Genomic DNA, 24,492 nt, shown 5'->3' on the forward strand with positions numbered 1-24,492 from the left:
AACAGATAGCAAGAGGATCTGCTATCTGTTGCTCAGAAACACATCCTACATACTAATACAATCTATTCCATGTACTTAGATTTCCTAAGAAAACAACCAGTGCGTCATAATTTACACTTCTCCTTTGTTGCCATGTATCAGCTAGAAGGTTTCTTCTGAATATTTATGATGTGCAAGTTCTAAGCTAATATTTCTCTCAATTTGCTTTTAAATTAAACAAAAGAGCTACATTGCATTTTATAGTTTCTTAGCAGCCTTTTAATCTTTTTTAACTTGCAATGCTGCATGTATATACTGTAAACTTTTCAGGCTCAGAACAATACCTTTAATATTTTTCATTTAAGTTCTCTTAAAAAATGGGGAATAAATTTACAGCTAATCAAGAAATAACAGATGTAGAGAATAACTCGTAGAATGTGCACCTCTTGGAGCTTGTCTATATTACCACACGCAGAGCTGCCTCTTTACCGTGGAACTGGCTCCAGGTTCAGACCCCCAGCACCTCAGGAGCCTGAGCTCACTCAGCACCGCACTAACACAACTTCACAGCTTCTGGAGCAAAGCTGACGAGGGTACACGCTTGTCTGAGGCTGATGTTATGACCACAGAGGTCTCAAAAGAATATATTAGCTAGTTTGGGGGTAACAGCTCTTCACAATGTAATTACTTTATAGCCCTTATTTTACATTGCATTATACCTCTTATTTTGCCTGTTGGTTTTCTTTAACATCATACACGCGTCTCTGTCATTTCTTCCATTATCCCCTCTACCCTCTGAACTCTTCTGTTTTCCCTCGGGTTCCTTTCTACATTCCTAATATTGCTTTTATTATCAACACAGAGACCTTTACTTACAGGAGTGTTCTTTAATGTTTTTCCTCATATGTTACTGAAACCACTCAGTATATCTCTCAAACTCTTACTTATTTTCATTCCAGCTAGTTCTGAATGCAGCTGTTACACTATACTGCTGCTATTATTGTCTAATATTTTTTTTTAGTCTAATAGACTTACTTTCACCATTTTAAGTTGTTGTCTGTTACTTAGGTCTCATGTTGATTTGATTTCCTTCAAACCCACCAATCATTTTTTCAAAATACTTATCTAGTAGAAGTTCCCTGCTGAACCTCACCACTATCTGCATCTTTGGTGATATTTAACCAGTTTCCTTTTATTAACTCTTTGTTGGCTTGCCCATGCAATCTCTCTGTCCTACAGGTACTTCATGTATCTTTGATTTATCCTTCATTATTTCTGAAAGTAACCATTTCCTAAGGTTTCTTTTCAGAGAGAAAAATGGCATGATTTAAAATTGAATTTTAAGGTAAAGTTAAGGTAGAAAACTCTTTGACAGAGGTCCTCAAAGAAAATGAGAAAAATCTATTGATTTCTGAATTACGTCTGTATCTTTATATAATATTGTCTTTAAAATAAAGAAAAAAGGAAAGTCCATACTCATAGATTGTAGCCTGAACTCAGCTCTCACTGAGCAACCTACTGTAATTTTAAAGTTTTACTCACTCAGAGCAGGGAGTGGGACTCATGACCTTGGGAAAGGATTCTTACCAACCTAAATTAATTTATGACTTTATGAAAAAGATTGCTTTTATGCTTATTGAACATACCATCTTTAAAAAACAACTTCTTATGTCAGAAATGGATGTGATTGTTAGGTTTCTATCCAGTTTGCACTGAGAGTAGAATGCAGAGTAATTGGTGTTCTTACACTTCATTGATGGGAAATGGTTTATTGTAAACAGAAATAGTTGTAAATGAAATATATTGATTAATTAATTTTAAAAACACAAGGCTGTGTTGTCTCTGGAAATTATTATAGTGAAATTGCCAGTAAATAATTTGGTCCACTCATCCCATCTACGTAAGTGTACTTCAGGCTTTTCTAATTTTTCTGAGCTTCTGATTTTTGTGGGGTTTGGCTTTTGGTTTGGTTTTTTTTTTTTTTGGAGCCTGTGATCACTGTCATCTCCACTAGATGGACCTCATGAGATGTTAATTTTTTTTTTTACTGGTCTAATTGAATTTTATCTGTATATGAAACAGTATCTTTCTCTTAACTGTACAAGGCTTTAAAAAGTGCACTGCAAGGCCCAAATTCTTTTCTTACAGTTAGTACATATTGAGAAAATAATACAACTGCTATTTTTAATAAGGACTCATGATACAATAGAATTATGAAATTTTACTCTCCACCTACCAGTCTTTACCTCACTCCATTAACTTCTACAAACTTTGAGCAGGTACAATCAAATTAAACAAATGTAAAAACGTGAAGTGTATCACAAGGGAGTATTCAGCTAAATGAAGTGTCAGGAATTGTGAGCTGCAGGCCTGTTTCTTACTTCCATTGGGAATAATCAGCACAAGGAGAACAGCCTCCCTAAGCTAAACATGCCTTCAGTGGATGCCATCAAACATTCCAACAGTAACCAAGCACAATACATGGCCCAGTGAATGCATGTGGTCTCCAAACAACTTGATAGACTTGCCCACCAGTAAGCTGATAGTAGTTAGCTGACAGTGAGCGTGTGTGGCTCTGAAGTAGTCACAACTTTCTGTCTCTTACCAGACCAAAGCAGAAAAAAGGCTGGGATGCTTGTGATGGAAGGACAGCTGAGAACATGGGGAAGAAGCGAAGCATATTGCTGCATAACTACTAGATGGTTAAGTCACATTAGTAATACAGCTCACAGGCATTGTTTAAAATGTAAAAAGCTGCTCTATGTTACCCTTAAAATATTTTTCTGTTTCTTATATTTTTCAACATAATTTTAAAGTGTTTTATGCAACATTTTTATCATCAGTAAAAGTATATATCGCTACTAAATAGAAGCGTTACTTTCACGGATTATTAGCCAAGTTTGTAGTTAACAGTGGGTTGTCTACTGCTCTCAAACTAGAAATGGTTCTTCTGCTGAAGAAACTTTTCTCTGCTTTGTTTGCCCTTTTTGTGTACTCCACCTGGACTATCATATTGTTGTTTAGAATTAATAGTATTTTATTAACAATAAAATGATTGATAAATATAATTAACTATGTTAAAAGGCTAGTTATGCTGTTACATATTTATTTGAAAAGCCAGCAAGTTATAAAACTGCAATAAATAAAAAAAAAGATCTTTGGAACATGTTATTGGGTAATTCAAGTCTTCAACTGATAGTCACATAAGTCAAACATTAAAAAGTTGTACAAAATTACAGCTAGCTACAGTGAACCTAGCGAGTTTCGTTGGTCCTGGGCACCACATGTCCCATGATTCATCAGTTTCTTCTAGCATTGCCCTTACTGACACATATTTAAAGTATTGCACTGTATGCTCTTACCTGCCGTTCTTAAATGTTAGTTTATCCGAAGAATAGCACTGTATTTGTTATTTCATCCCCACACAGAGCAGCAGAAGAGAATTGAATGTTAGTCCATCTACTGTTTGCATTGATTCTATTTACCAATTTTACCAGCAATTTAGTAGTCTATACAAACAATTTTACATACCTTATTTTCTTTATTATTTTCACACTTCATGGAGATCATCTCAACGAAGCTTCAAGATCGAGAGCACCTTTTTAAAATTTTCAACACTGAATGACTTCCTAAAAGGATAGCATTTAAGACTCTTGCAGAGGAATTTTTGGCTTGTGAGTGTATGTGCCATTTTGTTGCTGTCTATTCAGGCATGCTTTCCAGCTATCGGTGTATTTTGTTTTTGTAAGTTTTTTTTCTTTTAGTAGTATTTTGAGTAGAATTCTCAGATGCTTCTAGGTGTCAAGCATTATTAGAATGTCTGGCTTTACATTTTTCTCAACCAGTTCTATTTGCTTTGTTATTAGCATTCAGTAACTTTTTTCTTCTTACTGTCAAGAAAGCATTAAAATAATTTGTTTGCTAAACATCAAAGTACATTGTTACATTTCTGTCGATGGTTGTCCCGTTTAGTAATTTTGAATGAGAATAACAGTGAACTTAATTGTCATTCTTTAGAGGGCCAGAACCTCAACTAGTGTAGAATGCCCATCATGTTATGCTGGTTAGAATCTGGTCCAAAACATCGATATTCCACAAGAGGAAATCCGTAGTTAAAATCATCCTTCTGAAGACTCTGTTGATAAAGAAGCGATATGATCTGGTGCATAATAGTTGTAATCTCTTCCCTTCCCAACTGTCCCTGGGAAAAAAAGAGCTTTAGGAAACATGTTCATTTCCTGCAATAAGTAGTCATTTAATTAAAGAACAAAAGTAACAGGAATCAAAAATGCTTGCAGCTGTGATTCTGTTAGACATTATATAAAAAAGAATGAAATTATAATACATTAAATTAGTTTTTAGAACATGAACTTAAGTGTTTTACAAACTAATCGCGGTAAGTTCAAAATGTCTTGTCAACATAATACTGAATGACAGTGTGTCATGTCCATTTATGTCAGAGGCCTTGGAATGGTAAAGCCTGTACATGCACAACATCTCCTTTTCCAAGATAGACCGCAAAACAGTTTAAAACAAGGGTTAAAGGAGAGTAGTAGGTTCTTTCAAGTAGCTTTGCTTCAGGCTTTTTCAGCAGATCGTCCCACTCCACAGGCCATCGCTCTTCTGACTTCAGAGCGAAGTACATCTCTGGTGTGTCTTTCTGTACGCGAGTGCTGCAGAGACGTCGTCTGCAGAGTCCTTCTTTCACATAAACATCAAGGTATCCTGGACTGAACTTTAGGGAAAGACTTACATGTTCCCTGATGTGTGTTCAGCAGCAATATCAAAAAGTAAAGACAGATTCTTCTCAGAAGAAAATTTCTATGGCCTGTGAAATCTAGGAGAAATGAGAGACATTTTTCAAACTTTGAAACTTAAAAAAAAGTATAATTTTTTAAATTTCTGTTAGATTAACAAAAAAAAATCCTTTTTTAAAAAAACGGTATTCACTTTGTTTAAAAGTACAGTAACAGTATTGAAGAATATTGGTTACATTAAGTCTTAATTTTCACCAACACATTTCCACATGTGTCATGACTGTAGTGCAGTTACAGTCCTCAGGGCCCAATCTAATCAGTTTACAGTTATTTGGGAGTGCAAATGCAAATATAGGTGTGGGGCTGATTTGTTTGTTTTTTTTTTTCTTTTAGGAATTAGGCCACAGTTTGTCATTGGTAGAAATATTCTTTATTGTGCAGTGGTCTTATTATTCTGTAAGAGTTAAGCAATGTTGAGCTGATGCTTTGGAAAATATGAGGACGTACTATTGGTTTAATGTACGGTAGTCTTAGATTCTGTCTGGAATAAATACATTCTTGTTCTGTAGGCTTGTTCTTTTGGCTGAGGTATGTACTTAAAGTCCCAGTCATTTGTAATGCCTTAGCACTAATTGTAAATTGTAAGCCTGTTTACTCCTAATATCCTGAACAAATTTCAAAATATATCATTATAATCTACTTAAAAATCCCCAGATAGCTTCAATTAGAGAAGGTATATCTCACTTGCAGACTTAAGCTGCAGCCATCCCATTTTTTTTCCCTATATTTCATTCTATCAATGTGGTGATGTCTTGCCATAAACATTGAGTCTGAGTCCTGGAATGTTAAAAGGGCCCTAACAATTCCATGAAGAGTCTAGAATTATATAAATACAGCATTTAGTTCAATGTACATTGCATTTATGACTCAAGTGTATTTGCCTAGATCAACTTTTCATTGAACATCCAAAGCTCAGTTAAGCCCAAATTCATTCTGAGATCAGAAATAAGCATGGAAATGTGGGCCCAGGCACTGCTGAAGTGAGCCTTCCAGAACGTGAGACTGCACACCAAGTTCCTTAGTACGGTGTTAGGCAACTTATTTTAGCAGCAAGCACACCTGAGAGTGTTCACAGACACGGCAAGAGTACACTGTGCTCCCAGCAGCTTCTAAAATTGTATTTTAAGAGCAATTGGACTTGCTCAAGAGACCTAATAGAAATTACTAATTGCTATTTAAATTTTTCTCTAACAAACAAGGTCTTTTTCCAAGTAACAATGGCTGTGGAATCAGCCTCTCACAATTTTTCCCACTTGGAAGTGGGAAATGAATGTTTTCATGCATGTTTAAACATAGTACCTGTCATCAGTGCTGGCACGTGAAGCAAGCACTAGATTGACTACGTTCACATTGGCCCAACCACTCAGAGAGTGATAAGAGTCCAAACCAGTTCTCTCTCCTGAGCTCTCAGCTGGACTGCCGTTAAGTGTACTGAGGGGGTGGCACTCCTTCCAGTAGCAACTGGACCGATACTGAAATCTACAGGCTGAATCCATTAGAACAAATGCACATCTCACTTCTGGGCATTACGTATGTCCTCTTATGGTACGTAGAATTTTATATTTCTTAGCAGGGGAGTTGCAATGTTTGTGATAACAAGGTAGCACGCTTAAGTACATTTAATTCAAAAACCTTTATATAGTGTATTAAATTCATCTACTTTAAAAAAAAAAATCATATTTTCTCTGTGTTATACCCTACATGTAGTTTTTTGTCATAGTTTTTAAATCTTTGGTGTAAAGAATGCAAGCTGAGTGATGTTCTGGAGAACGTCTGGGGACTTCTCAGTACATGCTAATCAAAGCAAGAAAAAAATCAGAAAGCCAGGTTCTGAACAGGAAGAGAAATACTTCCATTTTCTTTTAAAATAAAGCTTCCTTTGCATATTCTTCCACATCCAGCATGTAAGAGCAAAATCTACAGATTCAGGACTCAAGCAGACTGGTTCTTAGCAGGCAATGGAAATAAATAGCTGGAAAACTGACCTTGTCAAATGTTTGCTCGATGCATGTACCTCCATTTCATTACTTTTGTATTCATTTAGCTCTTTCCGAATTGCTGCCTAGGAATTGAAAAGAGAAGAAGGTTAACAAATAATTTTGTATTTATAAGCATTGTAAAATACCGGACTTGTAGAGCAGAACAGGAGTTTTCTAAAGGAGAAATAATAGGTATTGGGCATAGCAAAGCATACTGTGTCAGGAGAGATGCTGAATATTTAGGTTATATGGATTGGGGATATGATACTTCTTATCATTCATTACTGATTGCTGACAGGGTCCCTTCTGTCCAGAAGCAATTCTGACAGGAGAATTAAACCACAGTGCTTATTGTCTCACATTTAATAAGACTCCAGTTAAAATTTATTAAAGATTAAGAGAAGTTGATGAGAAATTGATCAGCTGGTCAACTGGCTTTTATGGACTTTCAATGTGTGGCATTTTTTTAATAAAAATCAGACTGGTTGCCTTATTGCAACTTGCAAATACCAGTCCAGACTGTGTTATCACCTGTATCCATAGGAATGCACAGTGGTAAGTGAAGAAAAATATTCTCTTTTGGTGCTTAATATAATGAAACTCAAGACTATAAAAGTGAGCTCATTCTTTTGTTTAAATGGCAACTGCAAGTGAACTGGAACGTACTGGTGCTTTCACAGGTTCTTACATATTTGGTACTTCATAGTTTAGCTACCTAAAATTATGAGGCTTATACCCATGTTCATGTTTTATATCAGAGATTTGGCTTATTGAAAGGAAAATGAGGAAAAATTAATGTGTTTGTCTACTCTGAAAAGGAAGTGTTTCAGTCACAAACGCACTGGTCAAACTCCTGACCATGAATTCCTGACGTACGCCATGAGTATGTGCAATTGAACTCTGTCACTTTCTTTTTAGCTTATAAACCTGCCTAGTTAACAATATAAAACAGTAAAACCAGGAAAAGCCTCATTTTAATACATACATATGAGGAAAATACAAAATCATTATTCTGTTCATTAATACACAACTGCTCGTTCACCATTTTAGTGAGCTCAGGAGAACAGCTACTGTAGTAGAAACACATTGTTCCTGTTCTCTGTGAGTCCTCTAAAACCATTTATTACACTTTTTACTGGGGAGACACAGGAATGGCCAATGAAGTGTTTGATCTCCACATCTCAGAACAAAGCAGTAAGTAACGGTCCTGTATTTGCCATTCTACCCAGTAATTATCTCAGCATCCCTACTCATTCTGCTTGCTGCAGCCCTGAAACATCAAAACTTTTTCAGCAACTGTTTTATCTGGAATCATGCTGAACTATTTTTCTTACTACGGAAGCACCTAAATGTGAAAGTTAAATTAGGATGTAAGTCGGCTATGTGGCAGGTATGTGATGGAACAAAAACAAGTGTTTGTTTATGCTTGTGAAAATGTGGCATCAAATGACTCCTTGATCATTCATAGGAAACAGGAAAGGACATATTTGCATGTTTAGAAACATAGTGGGGGATATTAGCATGTTTGGGACAAAACTTCCAGTCTGAGGATAAATGTTAATACTGTATTGGCTGGAAATGTTTTGAGTTGCAGCCCTAAAGCATTAAGAAAGATTGTATCCACCTTTTTTTTTTCCTATCAATTGATGAGCTGGGTAGAAGCCTTTATAGTACTAAATAGGCATTTTTATAAATAGCATCTTTTATGACACTATGCATTGGTCAGTGTGGTTTCAGCACAAAAAATAATGGTAACGTTTACAGAGATTAAATGTCCCAGAGGTTAAATGTCTTTGCAGAATCTGATGTATCATTATAGACAAAGTAAGTAGAAAGCAGTAATATGTCGTTTTAATTATGTCAGTACCTTATCCGCTGCTGATAGTCTTGTCCACGGTTTATCTGCTCGTCTGTCGTAGTCCTGTGCTTTCGCCACTTCCACGTAATCACTGAATCGAATCAGGATTTTTCTGTCTCTTAGTTCATCAACTGTAGGTCTCTGGTTAAGCTGTATTAAATAGTTTTGTAAAATAAAACCAGTGTTAATAACAAACATATCAATAAAATGTGCAACATTTTCTGCTTCCCATCTTAGCTTAGTGTGCATTTATCTATACGGGAAAAAAAAAACAGCTCTTGGAAATTCCAGGGAAATATTCAATCCTTCAGAGGACTGTTAGGAGAGTAATATTGGCTTAAATGGAGTTGTGGGCTACAACACAGTGGGCAAATATAATGGACACAAGAGGAAAATGTTTTAACCTGGATATTGGTAAAATGCATTTACAATATGTAAAGGAATCGTAATGAATTTATTATGATCTATGTATAATATCATATGCTGTAGGGGTTTTCTACTACAGCCAGCAGCAGATTGTCTGTGTAACGTTTTAAGGGCTGGACCCATTGTAAGAATTTCAGTTTGGCTTTTAACAAGTTATCGTCATATTTGGCGTATAATTCCAGTTGGGATTCCTAGTAACAGCACAATAACAAGATCTAGTTCTGATTCTGAGAATAACTTAAATGCAAAGAGAAACTTACTGTGGGAGCACACCTGGTGCTCAGCAGGGAGTCTGCTGTGCTACTGATGGCTACAAAGAATGAAGTAGTCCTTCTCTAGCAAGAGAGTTGCAAAATATGCAGTGTGCAAGCAAATCCATTTTCTGATTTAAAGTTTACATGTAAATACTAAGTCTCATGTAGCTGAGGTAGATATTTTTATAATGCATATTACTAAATACCACTATCTCAGACACTGCTGAGAAGGATAGGTATTAAGGGAGGTTTTGTGTAATGATGACCTCTATGACTGGTTGATATTATACTAGCTTTGCTAAATTTCTAAAAACTAATAGAAGGTATTGCAAGATTTTACCTTTCTTGTCAGTCTCTGTTTGATTTCCCTTCTTTCTTCCTGTTCTGTTTGATCATTTCGTTCTGCGGAGAATATAAAAAAAAAAGATGACTTTCCTCATGAGGAGGATTGGTAGTTTCCAAAGTTCCAGGCAACAAAAATTAGACCATAGAAAAATTAGTAGCTGGTTCTTAGTTGTGTGTTTTGTTATTTTTTACGTCTCTCTGGTTCTCTATTAGAACATAGAGTTAACCTCTCTGTGAGGACAACGTACTGGTGCCAATGTCAGCTTTTCCTGTGCTCTAAACTCTAATTCAAAGGAGATTTAATGAAACAACAGCAGCCACACCAACTCTCCGACTGTAAAAACTTTAGAGGGAAAATCAAAATATTTCATAGTTAATAGTCATTTTTTATTCTCCACATCGCTGGAGCCATTCATTGCTGTTAGATGCTGAAAAGACTTATTGCAGCAGCTTCAGGGAAAGTATGTTCTTTCCTGTATAACCTTATTCTCAGGCTACATCTTGAGATGGTCACGCTGCCGCAGTAGTTATCTTTGACTCGCATGCTTTTTCTCCTCTGCTATTCAGGATATACCACTGACATTAGAACCTCTTTGTCCTCATGGGCTTTTCTTTTGTAGCACTGCATTCTAACCTAAGCCAGCCTGCTTTTGTGTGTTGTGCCTATTAACATTCAAGCCGTGATAACTCCTACACACTGGGTCTAAAAATAGACTAGAGTGCTGTAACACTGTGTGAAATATATCGTTTGCCTTGGGAAAGGAGTTAATGGCGTTTCTATTTCTAGTACTATCTGCTACTAAATTAAGGTGTGAGCCTATGACCTGAACAAAGCTGAAGACGTAGAGAAAAACGTTTAACCATTGTGGGATTCTCTAGATACTACTGTGAAGTTTATTATACCACTTGCATTAAGCATTTCCACTGTTAAAGCACACACGTGATTTTTAATATGCCTCAAAAAGGCACTAGCACTGCAGATGAGTTTCCAAAATGATGTTTTTAGAATGAAGTCATCTTTTCCCTTATTTTTACGCTCATTAGATTACACTGAAATGCAATCATAAGTATCTATTTAAAATAACATAGTAGTGCATAGCCACAACTGGCTATAGTAGAAATGTAAATCAAATGAATCTAAAATGCTATAATGTGCTATATTACAATTTGGTGGCAAGGCACACAAATTTAAAAGAGAATAGGACAGCTAAAATTAGTGCTCTACCAGGGGTGAGCAGCTATTTAAGTCTGGAGTGTTTAAAAAGAGAACAGGCTTTAAAAAGTAAAGTGTATTCTAAGATGTAGAGATACCTGCAAGAAGGTACTGACATGCTTTCATTCAGTTTTAATTCACCCCTTTTAGAGTAGATATTCCTATCTATATATTATTAAAAGAAGATAATTTTCTGTGGCATAGTGCCTTTTAAGATATGACTGTGATATGCACTGAGAGAATTCCTAAAGAAAAACCACAAATACACGTTTCTGATCAGCATATGCTTTTCCACATATAGTAAACATGTATAGTGACCCATTTCTATGAAACATTCACTCAGGTTCAGTGCTTATTCCCAGCTTCAAGAAATACAAGGAAGAGTTCTTTTAGAAAAAAATAAAACAAGATTTGATAGGAAATGCTAGCAAGGGCATTGCAAAACTCAGGAGTTATCACAGAGAAAAACCAGAGAGGTTTTCCCACCAACATCGCTCTGCCTGCACTTGGATCCATTCATTAGTGAGGGGTGGTTTTATAAATCTCAGCAGAGAGACACCCCCAATTATGAAGTGGCATGTGCAGTACTGTAATTCATTCTGCTGCTCTGCGAGTTATGCAGGGAAGTCGCAGCTGTGCACGACACTAAAACAATTCCTGGTGTTAAGAATGAACCGGGGATTGTGCAGTGTGGTTTAAGAAGTGCTGCCTTCTTGAATAGGTGTGTCACCTTTCTGTTGAATACAGGAAGAACATGTGAACACCTGGGTCGTGATTCTAGTTCACATGCTTTGCAGGCTTTGTGGTAAACCAGTGTTTCTATAGTTAAAGTGAAGGACTTCTAGAAGATCAACAAAATTGTAAGAAAGTGTTGGCTTTAAGTTTGCTTTTTAAGTATTACTTCTATCTCAGAAACATCTCCCTAAGGGAAACCAGAAGTCACTTTTTTTAATCTTAACGAGATTTGTTTTAAAATAACATAGTGGTTGCACTTAGGCACTAGCAATATGCTTCTCATTTTGACGGAGTTGTACAAATGTGAATTATTAGTCCATAAAACAGCTTTGGGTATAGCATTGCTTCCGTTAGCAGTATGTATTATGAACTTCAGAGATGTTAGGAAACTTACAACTCAGCTGTACAAACCCTCACAACCTGGAGGAGGTTGTAGTGATTTAACTGAAGAGCATTTATGCTGCTACAGTTTGGATGTCAGACCCAGTCCAGGTGTTCTTAAAGTCCATAACAAGAATGTCAATATCCCTATTAATAAAAGGAGACTTATTTCCAAATTCACGCAAAATGTTGTTGCATCTGTCCAGCCTTTTAAGATTACAACTGACGCAGCTAAGTGATGATCTTAGCTCTTTACAAGATACCTAGCTTTTTATATAATGGAAGAGGTAAATAAAATAGAAGTGGTTCTGATCTCAGCTGAACCTGTATAAAGCCTGAGCAACTGAATTGAAGTCAATAAATTTGCTCCGTGCTGGGAGCTCTTTAAATGAGATACAAATCTAGACCAGTATGTTTAGCTGGCGTTCAGGAAATATCTTTAATTCTGCTTTATCTTCTTTCTGCTTTATCTCTCTCTAAGCTCATTATATGAATGTATTCAAACTTTTTGATTATTAAAGCTGGTCAGTTTAACCCAGATTAAGGATGTAACCAGCACACTTCAAAAAGTAAACATAAAGGAACAGATTTTTTCAGTAGAGATCAGCTCTTCCTTAGCCAGGAAAAAACCCAAAGAAACAGATTTTCAGAGATCTTAGGTACTGACTCTTGGAAATCTGGCCCCACATATTTCAGAATCTTGGGTTAATGCTTTTTCTTGACTCTTGTGGTAGATGACAGGTGAAGTTAGGCCAAGTTCATCCATTCACATTTGCAAAAAATGTATCGTTTCTCATTTAGCTACGAAAGTGTTAGATTTTGCCAGGTGTGATATACGCATTGGAACAGTACAGAAAATGCTGATAAATGTAAGTTGACTATGGAATGATTTTGTATTAAAACTGAAATGAAATCCCCAATAACTTCAATGGCAAGAGCATAAGGTTTTTTCTATGAACTACTATGAAATTTACAAGACATTAAATTTTAGGTAACAAAATGTAGACAACTTTTTTCCTAGCAAATTACAATCACATTAATAATTAAATAGGAATTAAATAGCATAGGCAGCATTGCTCGTATGACATAACTTATGTGGCTTTATGTTTTATGCTTGTTTAATGAGAAACAAACTATTGTTCACATCATTCTGGTTTTTGTCTTTCAACACTAAATAGACCATGAAAATAACAGAAGCAATATACTTTTCCTTCAAGCAGATGGCCTCCCCCTTTCTGCTATCTGAGACTCATAATGGAGACAATTTCAAAGCACTCTCTCACCTTCCCCTAACTCAGAGGGTTCCCAGCACTTGTAAGGAAAGGGATTATGTTCATCACTTGTTTGATCCCCAGGTCAGAACACCAATCTTCAGGAAAAGAGTTGCAAGTTTATGCCATGTGTTTATTTGAGAGATGCTGAGAACATTCCCCTGTGGCAGTATCTCTAACAGGCCTGGAACTGTCCCTCTAACAACTCTTAATATCTCAGAATGATCTTTCTTTAACTTGTCTTTGAGAAGGTCTCTAATGATATGAACAAATGAACTTGCTAGGAGAATCACACCTCTCCAAGGATGCTCTCTCCATTCCACGTCAGCCTTGGTGGTATTCAGTGTACAGTTTGCCGTGACAGTCCGTGTCTTGAAAAATGACAGTTCAATTCTCATTGCACTGTGTGACACTAAGATTGTGTTCCCTACTAAGACATCCATAACAGTGTAATCAGAATGAAAATTATTTGAAAGCCTAAATTTAAAGAAGTCATTCTTTTCTGTACTAAATTGCATGCCTTTATCAAAGTGTAAATTCTGATTCCTGCAGTATTTGAAACCCAGGTCGTGGGAAATTAAAAGTTTTAGGTACAGAAAATAATCCCAGTGAATGAATTTGTCTATTTAAAAATAATATGTTCTAGAAATGCAATCGCTGGTTTCAACAAACACATATAAAATACTTTAGGAAAACAATACTCACGTTTAAGTATATTTCTTCTTTCTAGCTCCTCAACAGCAGGTCTTTGGCTGAGTCGCCTGCGGAAAAACACCAAAATCACATTTTGTACCATGCCTGTTCTTTGGAAAGTCTGTAGTATTCTGAGTTCTGGTTGGTGTTTTCCTCAGGGAGGGGACTACAAAATCCCTCTCCAGGACTCAGGAAGAAAAAAAATACAAGAATCCTGGCACCAGAATGCTTTCTTATATTATTTTTCCCAAATGTCAGCAATGCAGGTAGAAGTTCTCCTCTAGTTTGCTCTGCTGTCAGTGAAACGCTTCCTCAGAACGTGCGTCCTTTTCACCATACTTTCCAGACAGTCACTTGGAACCAGTGCTCTCCAACAGTTAAATTCACTCTTGAGAGGGTATGTAAGGTGGTTATCAAATGAGTATCACCGTGATCTTCTGTAGCTATCGCTGCCTCTACCTTTTAACCTCATGTAGCAGCAGGCTTCCTTTTTTCTAGTAACACCGATGGTGCATCCTGACAAAATGCAGACTTGCCAGAAAGAAAGCTGTCCTGTGGTTTCCCGACTACACATCTAACAGACCAATCCAGCAGCTCTCCGCCTGCCTGCTGAATAAAATTCGTGTGCTGCTCACAGCCTCACGCTGTCTGAACGGAGTGTCTTGTGCAGTTTCACCTCCCCTTTTTAGTAGTGCTGCTTCAGGATTGAGTCTTCAAATCATATGATCAGTGCCACAGCGATTTTATTCTGCATACTAAATGAGAATTCCCCACGAGACACTGCTAATATCTGCAGAGAATCTCAGGTAATTGAACCCCTCCCCTAGGCAGACACACACACATGCTGCATTTGCTAGCTTTCAAGTAATAATCCAGCAAGCAGATCGGAAAGAGTTTATGATGTGTTCTGGCAACATTAAGGATTCTCATCGTCTCCTCTCCAGCAGACGTTGCCAAGCCAGAGATGAAGTTACAGAGACAAAGGAATACTCAGAGCAGGGACCACACTGCAAACCACTGCTGCAGTAGTTATCCCTCCTACTGTGTATAGGAAACAAAGGAATGATTATAAAGTGATGCTATAACACGATCTAGATTTTATCAAATGTACAAGAGATGAAAGAATGAAGTAACTGTTAACAGAGTGTAAAAGAACCGGTAAAAGTGCCTGATTCTAATTTCTCCTTGTTTTATAAGCCTTACCAAATACACCTACAAAATCAGCTCTGTATTCATATGTTATGAGACCAACAGCACAAAATATGAATGCAACTCCTTATCCTTTTTAAATTCATTTCCCTGAGATCACCAAGAAAGCTCTCATCTCGGGCAACAGGAAGGCATCACAACTACTCTACCAGATTCTCACCAACAGAAAACTTGGATGACGAGCTCTAGTGCTTAGAAACACCTACAGCCTAACTCTCATTCTTCCTACCTAACATTTCGTATCACCTAAGGCTTTCCTCCCAGTTTCTGGATTTCTGTTTGGAGTAGTAAGTCGGATACTGAAACAGGAATGATGCTGAAATGCCCTACTAAAGGCTTTAAACATGTATTTTTGATTCCTGTTACCCTTGGACTCCTCCCTCCTCACTCATTTCCCTGTATGTCTCAGAAGTGATACAACTCTGGCTAGGTTTTGTTTGAAAGAGATTAATGTGCATTTTATAATATAAATCAGGGAAGAGTGACTTATTTGGAAAGCTTATCTGCAAATGGAAGGTCCACCCGACCTGCTGCTCACGTGCCTTTCTCTCAAGCCATTCGTAATTACAGCCCTTCCATGCGAGATTTATAGATTCTCCCAGAATCTGTACATTAGATTTCAGAGGCCCCTTTTAAACTGGAGGATTAAAAGCCTAACAGAAATTATTAAAGTAATATGAGAATGCATATGTATATGAATGCTCTGCATATTTTTTTTATATATATATATATATATGTATAGTTACAATATGTGTGATGGTTAATTATTTAAAACTCTATTTCACTTTTGGCTTTGATAAATACATGGTAGGTGCCCAGAGACAACAACTTATTTCTATGCACACCCTCAGCTTTACCCGCAACGGAAGGAAAAGGTGCAGACATACACACACATGAGAGGGCATTGCATTTTTTTCCCTGAGTTTTTCAGAGATATGGAACACATTTCCAAGCGTTTTGTCATAGTCACAAAACTGGAAGTGGACTTTTGTTCAAAATAAAATTCTAACTATTTCAGGAAGCTGGGGACAGAGCAAAAACACCAAATACAGTGAGAGTCATGATCAAACACTGGGAAGTAGCAACGCTACTGACGTCGTTGCTACCGAGGCGTAGGGACATTTTGTTCCTATCTACTATTTTTTCTGTTCAGAAGAAGCCTCTGTCTGCCCAGAAACCCCTTTCGTTTGCTTTCCCTGCTGTGGAGCTGTGCCGCACGGTGGCTGGGCTCCGGGCGAAGGGGAAACAGCGCAGGTCGGTGAAGGTGAAGGACTCCAGATGCCTCCACCAAGGGCTGCTGACTGTGAGGCGGGGAAGCAGCTGTGAGCACGGCCCAGTCGGGCAAGCGAGGGCCGGCGGGGCCACGCGTCTCTGCTGAGCTGCGCTGGAGTAAATCAGGACGCGAGATGCACTTTCCGCAGGAGGGTCCTTCCTTACATCCAGAGAGGAGCGTGCCTGCTTGCAGAGCACAGCTGCCTTGCCTGATCATCCGTCATAGCAAGAAACTAGTTGCTGCTGCAGGTATTTACGATGTGAGCAGAGCCCATCCTGCCTCAGTAGCTCAGCTGCTTTGGGAAGATAGAGGAGGGTGTTCATCCCCCCCATGGGGGTCTAAGCATCCCCAGCCGCAGTCTGTTCCCTCAAAAGGGGACTCACAGTCCCCCTTGGCACTGCCGACTTCCCGCAAAACTCGCCTGCAGCCGGGCTCGGAGCAAGAGAAGGACAAACACATTTCTGAGGGCTCCTGTCAGATCAGCGACTCAGCGTAGTGCAAGGGAAGCTGCAGGTTACCTCTGTCAAAAAGAGCATGTCCGTCTTGAAGGGAGCTTTCAAGAAATTGTTTCAGATGAGTTTGTGCCTCTGCTTGGGTGAGCTGTTTTGGCACTTGTGGGGCTACGTGTGCCCTCCTGGGTAACAAGTGCTCTCTTTTGTATATTTATTTCTAGAATTTTTTTTTTTCCCAAGCTGTTACAATACCAAATACTGCCCCTAACAGAACCAGAAAACATGCCCTGTGCATTGAGCTTGGTGCATTTCCTCAGATGGCGGCTGTCCGGCCTTGCGGAGAGGCAGCGCCTTGGCCTCGGAAACACCACCGCACCTCAGGGGAACCCAGCCTGGGGAAATGGCGGCCGGCCCTCCACACACCGCTGCTGGGGGGTGCAGACCAGGAAGCGGGAACTGACAGACAAAGGCTCTAGAGAGGGGATGCTCATGTCTCCTATGTTTAAAGGAAATAAACTCCAGCAGAATAATGATTATCAGTAAACTACATCGCAGCAGGGAAAGCCAGTGTGTGACACCAGAGGATGAAGCAGGCACCTGCCACGAAGGAGCTTTTGTGAAGGCTAAAAACTGAACCCTCATTGCGCTGCAGTTGGTTTCTACAAGCTTTGCATAGAGAGGAATTTTTATTGCAGAGGTGCAGGCCATTTTGAAGCAAAGTAGAGTCCTGGCTTGTTTCCTGTGGGTTCAGCAAAGTGCCTGCACCTGAGTGTGGGCGGGTGCAGGACTCCACCCTGGGGCCAGCCTGCACCCAGCCTGGGTGCCATACTGCTCTGCAGCTCCACTTGTAGGAGCTGCCTGAAGGTTTAAGGTGGCTTTGAGGTTCCAGCACTGCTGCAATGCTGATGTGGACATGGCTGTGGACGTGGCTGGGTGAGTCCTGGGCTTTCTGTTTGTGTTGTTTTTTCAGCTGGGGACTCACAGCCCCCCATGGGCCTCATCTCAGTGAGGTGACTGTAAGCTCCCCTGGGAGCACTGATGTACTGCACCGGTTCTGTTGTGACACAGTAATGGATTCTTTTCAGTTGATTTAAATTTAGATACCTGTTTCTTGCTTTTGGGAAAAGCATCCAGTTAATGCTGTTGTGGTTTTGGGCAATATTAAAATCTAGGTTTGGGTGTTTTTGCACTGTCTGCTGAGGAAGGAGTGTTCCCGCTGAGCAACTCCACAGAGCTAGCTATTTCTGTAAGGGTCTTGAAAGCTTTCTTGAAAACTCTCAAGTAACTCACGGGCAAGTCCTATCTCTGTCCAGATCCCTCACAGTGTAAACGTATGGACTGTTGTTGATGTTGCCATGGTCTCGCATTAAGAGTATCTGCTCCAGGAATTTGCTTCTCCATTAGCTTAAACCAAGGGGTGCCAAGGGCAGAAGTAAGTGGAGCTGAACCAGCAGCGCCTCAGCTGAGGTGACTGCAGATGCCTCAGGGAAACCAAGCAGAACTGGAGGCACCGATGTTGCTTCCCTGTAAATTATGTTTGGATACACTTCAGGCAGTTTGCTATACATGTGTCAGTGATGTTCCATGTTTGGATAGAGACCAAAATCTGAATTATTTTCTCATAATGCTAAAGCAGTCACCAGAAGCTGGGGTGGGGGCTGACACACGGACACACAACACTACACAGACAGCTGTTTCTTAAATTTAGAAACATAATGAAGTTTATGTGTTATTGTTCTGTGCAAAGCAAGCATAAACCTTCAAGCCCCAGGTGTTCTTCAGCTGTTTGAAGTTTGGGGAGTGTTTTGGGGGTATTTTCAGATAATCTTTAGAATGTTTTTTCTGGTAATTTGGGCTCGGAAAGATAACTGGATAAATTTATACGTTTCCATTTCTCGGAAGCCAAAGACTTTGCCTGCTCCCATGTCCTCTGCAGTGTTACTCCTGAGGGTGAGAGGAGCAGGCCATTGCAGGTTAGCTCAGTCACCTGTGGTTTGCCCTGAGAACACCCTGCAGGTACAGCCATGTGCGCTCTTGATCTCAAAGTACCTCGGGTGCTGAGAGTCTGCACATGGCCTCAAGGTGTTTGTTTCCTCCATGCAATGTGCACGTGGGAATCCTGTGACGTTCATGAGTGCTCCGTGCTGGCTCTGAGGGGGACAACAAATCTATGCATGTCTGTCTGTTTCCCTTGAGGTACCTGTGCAGTGTGTAATTGTAGCAAAACAGGCTGCCCAGGGAGATAATGAGTGCTGCCCCTACCTGCCTGATGGGTGGCTGGGCTGCTGGGGTGGGCTGCAGCCCTCCACCACAAGAGTCAGGTTTGAGGTCCTGCTAACTAACGTGTTTGACATGTGCACAAGTGCAGACACTGGAGTTGGCCTCAGTGGGAAAACGGCTAATTGGGAAAACCGCTAATTGCTTGTCCCCTCTGGAGAAAGATCACATGTTCATGAGCCCAGCGACTCTCACATGTGCCTGTAACTGCTGATCAATAGATCAATATTTACTTCACAAAGTCAGATTGTTGCCTTCATGTTAAAGGGAATTAATGTCTTAGGACCAGCATTACACCAAGGTTGATGGTATTGGACTGCTACAGGTGACTCTGAATCCTCAGCAGTCCCAGGATTTGTATGTCACTAGGATCCCAGGGTCTGCTATCAGATGGGCAATGCATCAATATGTCCTACAGGCAGGAGATGCTGCCAAGTTCTCTGTCCTCATAGTTAACCTTAGCAGTGTCCTCTTTGTCCGTTATGGGAACTGCATCTCAGCAAAGCCACAGCAAGCTGCGGGCTTGCAGGTATGGGCACAGAATAGCTGATAAGAGACAAACTGGGAACAGGTACAGCCCACCTGAATGCCTATGGGGCTATGCTGACTTCCCACACCTGAGACAGTCCATCCTTTCTAGCTCCTCTTACTAGTATGCAGTCTCAGCTGCCTGGCAGACACTAGCCAGCATTCAGCAGAATCTACTGCAAAAAAACTTGAGTTCCTGGTTTGTGGGGTTTCTTATCTGTCCCCAAAATATGTTCATTTCCCAAATATATTTTTGCATAGAGTTTGTTGCACAGTATCTGTATGTGTGATTGTCATAATACTGGATTTCTTTTGGATTTGTAGCTGAAGCCAAAAGATATACTTTGGAATCCCTTTTCGGCTCTTCCTTAGTTAGAGCCATGTGATTCTGATAGTCTTCTACAAAGGGAGGGACAGACTGGGTAGACTTGGACACGTGCAGGTGCCTGTGGACTCTGGACTGATGAGAGCAATCAATCCAGCCTTCAGTTAGTGAGCTTGTAGCCAGCAGCAATTGCATTGATTGTCTCTTGTGACAGGTAGTTTTGCAGATAGAGTTGGGAGGGGTGGTGGTGGGGAGGATCCCTCTCACAGGAGAGCTCCAGCCCAGGCAAAGGGAGGAGAAATGGGAGTGCCCTTGTGCTGGCTCTCCAGCAGCTTGTGTCTGCTGCCTGTCAGAGGCAAAGGCTCTGCCTCTTAAATTGGCATCTCTGTTATCAGAACATCATGTTCAATTCAACAAGAAGTTTATTTTCATCCTTCCTATAAGTAGCTGCGAACGAGGATGTGTGCCAGGGCTCTGAGTCACCCACGCACTGCTCTGTGGCAGTGCAGTACTGCTTGCAATGTACAATTATGAGTAGTAGTAAATCCTCGGTAGGAGGGACTTGCCTTTTACAGTCTGTACCAAATTAGAAGGCAGACACTGAGACACAGACTTGTTTTTACCCCAGAGTAATTCTGGAACATGTAAAAAGGGGTAAGTGCTGAGTGACGTGCCAGTGTTTCCCATAACAGCATAAGAGCAGTTGCTGCCATTCTCTGGTATTAGGATGCTAAAGAACAGTATGAAAAGGGTGAGTTGGTATGGTAGATTCTGTGAGTTGCATGCAAAAATTTTACTGCTTTAAAATTGCCCAATATCTGTGTCTATGTTCCTTCATAAACTATTTTTTGTATCCAAATAAGTAAACTGCCTTTGGGTGTCCAGTAGAAGATACTGGATAAATGCAAAGGCCGTATATGTTGCCTTAATTACAGATCTTGTTAATTTGTTTGGCCTCTAGTTCTGTCTGGATTTTCAAGGCTGCAAATCAGCAAGAGTTCAGTAATTATGTTGTCACTCATCTCCCAGGCAATTACAGTTGTCCATCATTATAATTTCTATGATGGAAGCCCTGCAATGAGGAGTTCAGCTATCAGTTGGAATAAACATACTTGCCCAGCATGACCCTTGTATCATAACCCACTGTCCCTGAATGACCTACATCCTTGTCACAGGTTTGTTGTTCCATAGTGTTACTTAGTGATAAGCGCTGTGTGGGCTGAAATACACCACCAGAGCCAGTATCTAATTATGTGAGAGGATTCAGATGGAGGAGGCTTTAGGTAATCACTGTTTTCACCACCTGTGAAGGCCCTGCTGCATTTGACCTTTGGTTTCATAGTTGTCTCAATGTGTGAGGAAGAAAGGCCAGACACAGCTGGGGAACAGAGCCTGTCTCTCAGTTCAAAGGCCTGCTGCAATGTTCAGTGAAGATGCTGAGCAGCCTTCCATCACCTTCAGGAGGCTTTTGCTTTCATACCTCTTTCAACATGCAGTTAAGGACTTTTGGACGATGATGTGGCACATTCCAGGACCAACATAACATAAAGGTTTTCATTTTCAGTTGAGCTGTTAGTTAATATACAAGAACTAACGCGCCTACATTAGGGTGTAAATGTAATACCTGCTTATTTCAGAACAGGAGCTTTCCCCTCTCCCTTCCATCTGTTTCCCCACTCTGGGGTTTAACAGAGCTGCTAGATGGTGGATCTGTCCTGTTTGTAATAGAATTACAATATTTAGTCACTAGGGTGACAAAAGTGCAACTGATTATTCAGCCAAAGACATGCTCTGATTTTGTAGTTTGAGTCTTTCTTTTGCTAGCAATATCAGCATGAGCAACGCTACTGCTTGCTCTTGCTTCTGCTTTGCCTTGCAGCTGGGCAGGAAACTGGTTTGGGGAATACATTCAAGCTAAAAATAGCTCAGCAAGAAAAACTGCTGAAAGAATATGCTCTTCAAGTAAGAGTTCAAGTGGTGCAGACTCCCAGTGCAACTCCTCTGCTGAAGGCTGATGAGGGCTCAAGGCTGCGTATTAAAATGTATGTTGAAGGGTCTTCCAACTGAAACCACATGCTGTTGTGATCTAGGTCACACTGTGCAGGTCACTGAAAATGGTGAATAATGTTTCATTGCAAAGCAATAGATTTTTTTCTTTTTCTTTTTTTTTCTCTGAAGTGGGAGTAAAACTCTGGAGCGCTGTGTTCCCACAAAAAAAAAAAAACAACAAACAACGTTACATATCTCAGATTTGGGCAAATTGAGAACATAGTGTGTCTGATGCTTCAGGACAAGCAAACAAAAGGAATTATATAAATCCCAGGGTTTTAGTTCTATCCCGTTATGTGTGTATTACCATTATATTATTTTAAATAAAGGCATCTGCTGCTGCTGAAGTGATACTAAAATCAACTTTGATAGCAACTGCTTGAGCAATAGTAGGGAGTTTGCAAGTCAATTGCTAGTAGACCAGAAGCAAATCTTAGCCATTAGCAAATCTTAGTGGTAGCGACTGCCACTTCACTGAGACTTTCCAAAACTCCCACTGGAACTGTTGCATACTTCTGGGTGCTTACTGGGTAAAGATATGTACAAAAAGGAAAAAGGAAAAAAGAAAAAAAAAATAAAAAGGAAGTTAGGTTTTAACCACTGTATAAATGATGCCTAATACAATGCTTGTGCTTGATCTCCTCCAGGGAGACTGAGCCTGGGTTGCCAGCCTCCCTTGAGCCCTTAAGAAATGAAGTGTCTGTAGGCTCATGACTCCCTGGGCATCCAAGAATGCAGTTTCAGCCACCACAGTCTGAGGGAACAGGGACAGGAGGACAGAAAGACATGTCAGTTTGGACTGTAGCACTAGCTACGCTTCAGAGCCCATCCAATAGAGATATTGTACGTGGATGGAGGTATCCCAAAATGTCCTGGATCCAGCTAGGATGCTCGCTGTTGCACAGCTAGCATTAGGATCCGCAATATTGTCCACTTAACCTATAAACAGTTGCCCCTACCAACAGATGCCACCGTGATGTACAGCTGTGAGATCTGGGTCACTGGAAGAAACCACAGCTGGATTTGCAGAGAGCAGACAAAGAAATATTGGTATGCATAGCTTGTCAGCCTGCCTCTGCTGACTGTATGTAAATTCTCCTCCACCCCCATATTTAATGCAAAATGATTTGAGAATAGCCATTCTTGCCATGGATACAAGCTGCTGAGAATTTCCCTGTGCAATGGGAGCTCTGGAGAATGTAGTTCTGTTCCCTGTAACCTGTACTTGTGTATAAAGGACTCTTTGGCAATCTGCAAAGTCCGTGAAATGACAAACATCTGCAGGCATATTTGCCATTGCAAGGTGTTGCATAAAGCAACAGCAAGGATTTACCCCAGAGCTGGTGGTATCAAGCTGTGTGAGCCTACTAACCCAGCAGCTTCCAACCCTTAACAGGAGAGGGCATGCTGTTGCACTTGCAGGCTTCGTGCCAGGGGATAGCTTGCTTAATCACTGAAGTAAATCAAGGAAAATGCAGCACTCTCTTGGCTTTGTGTAATCCCTAAAGAAAAACCCTAAATGATAGTGGTTCCTAAAGTTGCAAATGCTTCTGGGATAGACAGTCCCTGCGGGGACCATGTGTATGACTGCGCACCTGCTACCGAATTGCAGGGAGCTCTCTGGGAACACTCGCCCTGGCAACACAAGTACTTTCTAGTTCTCTCCTGTCACTCGCCCACACAGCATCTCCAAAAGGCTGGGGTATCCCTGCCTTCAGATAGCATATCACCATCTGTTGTACTATTTTCTGCTTCTCTTGTGCACACTATTGTTAGCCCAGCATTTTTCAGCACAGAGCTAGACCAACAGCTTGCCCTCATGCTGTCACTAACCGAGGCTGGCCAGGGCCACAACGCCTTTGCCCATAGCATGCTCTGAATCCTGCTTCTTTACTGCATTCCCATTTATTTTATTTTAATCTTTTGCTTTTTTCAAAATTTCTCTTGAGGTTAACTGTTGATTTTCAATGCAAAGACCATTCCCCCTACCAGCACGCAGAGTGAAATGAGAAACTCCATTGACAACTCAAAGATGTGGCCCAAGCACTCTGTAGGAGTGTGAGTCCCCTGGTTGCAACGACAGGAATAATCATCTATTTTGTAGTTATTTCACCAGCAGATCTCATAGCGCTCTGCAAAGCTGGTCTGTATGGTTATCTCCACTGTACAGAACAGGAAAATGTGGCAAAGTGTCTTGTCTGGAAAACCAGACTTGGAGACACTCCAGGGCTTTATTCACTTTCCACTGCAAATGGGATTTTAGTGATTCTGTTTTTCTTTGTTTTTAAATTGGGCTGTGTGAGGAGTATGACTTGTCCCTTGATGCCAAAAAGCATGAGACTGAGCATTACAGACACACTAAATGACACGAAAATGTAGAGAGGATTTGACTTTAAAAATTTCATCATCATATTCTGTCTGCTCTTCC

General features: G+C 40.1%; 1 protein-coding gene across 1 annotated transcript in view; it reads right to left on the minus strand.

Moving 5' to 3' along the window:
• Positions 1–4,012: 4,012 nt before the first annotated feature.
• The window catches only part of PHACTR3 (phosphatase and actin regulator 3), a 111,837-nt gene continuing 91,357 nt past the window's right edge, over positions 4,013–24,492 (minus strand). The window contains exons 9-14 of the mRNA XM_068416478.1: positions 13,964–14,019; positions 9,654–9,715; positions 8,643–8,783; positions 6,782–6,858; positions 4,466–4,739; positions 4,013–4,180 (exon numbers count right to left, since the gene is read on the minus strand). Coding sequence (XP_068272579.1) covers positions 4,013–4,180; positions 4,466–4,739; positions 6,782–6,858; positions 8,643–8,783; positions 9,654–9,715; positions 13,964–14,019 — 778 coding nt within the window. The remainder of the gene's footprint in view (positions 4,181–4,465; positions 4,740–6,781; positions 6,859–8,642; positions 8,784–9,653; positions 9,716–13,963; positions 14,020–24,492) is intronic.

This window comes from Nyctibius grandis, chromosome 19 (assembly GCF_013368605.1).
Source record: "Nyctibius grandis isolate bNycGra1 chromosome 19, bNycGra1.pri, whole genome shotgun sequence".
NCBI classification, from domain to species: domain Eukaryota; kingdom Metazoa; phylum Chordata; class Aves; order Nyctibiiformes; family Nyctibiidae; genus Nyctibius; species Nyctibius grandis.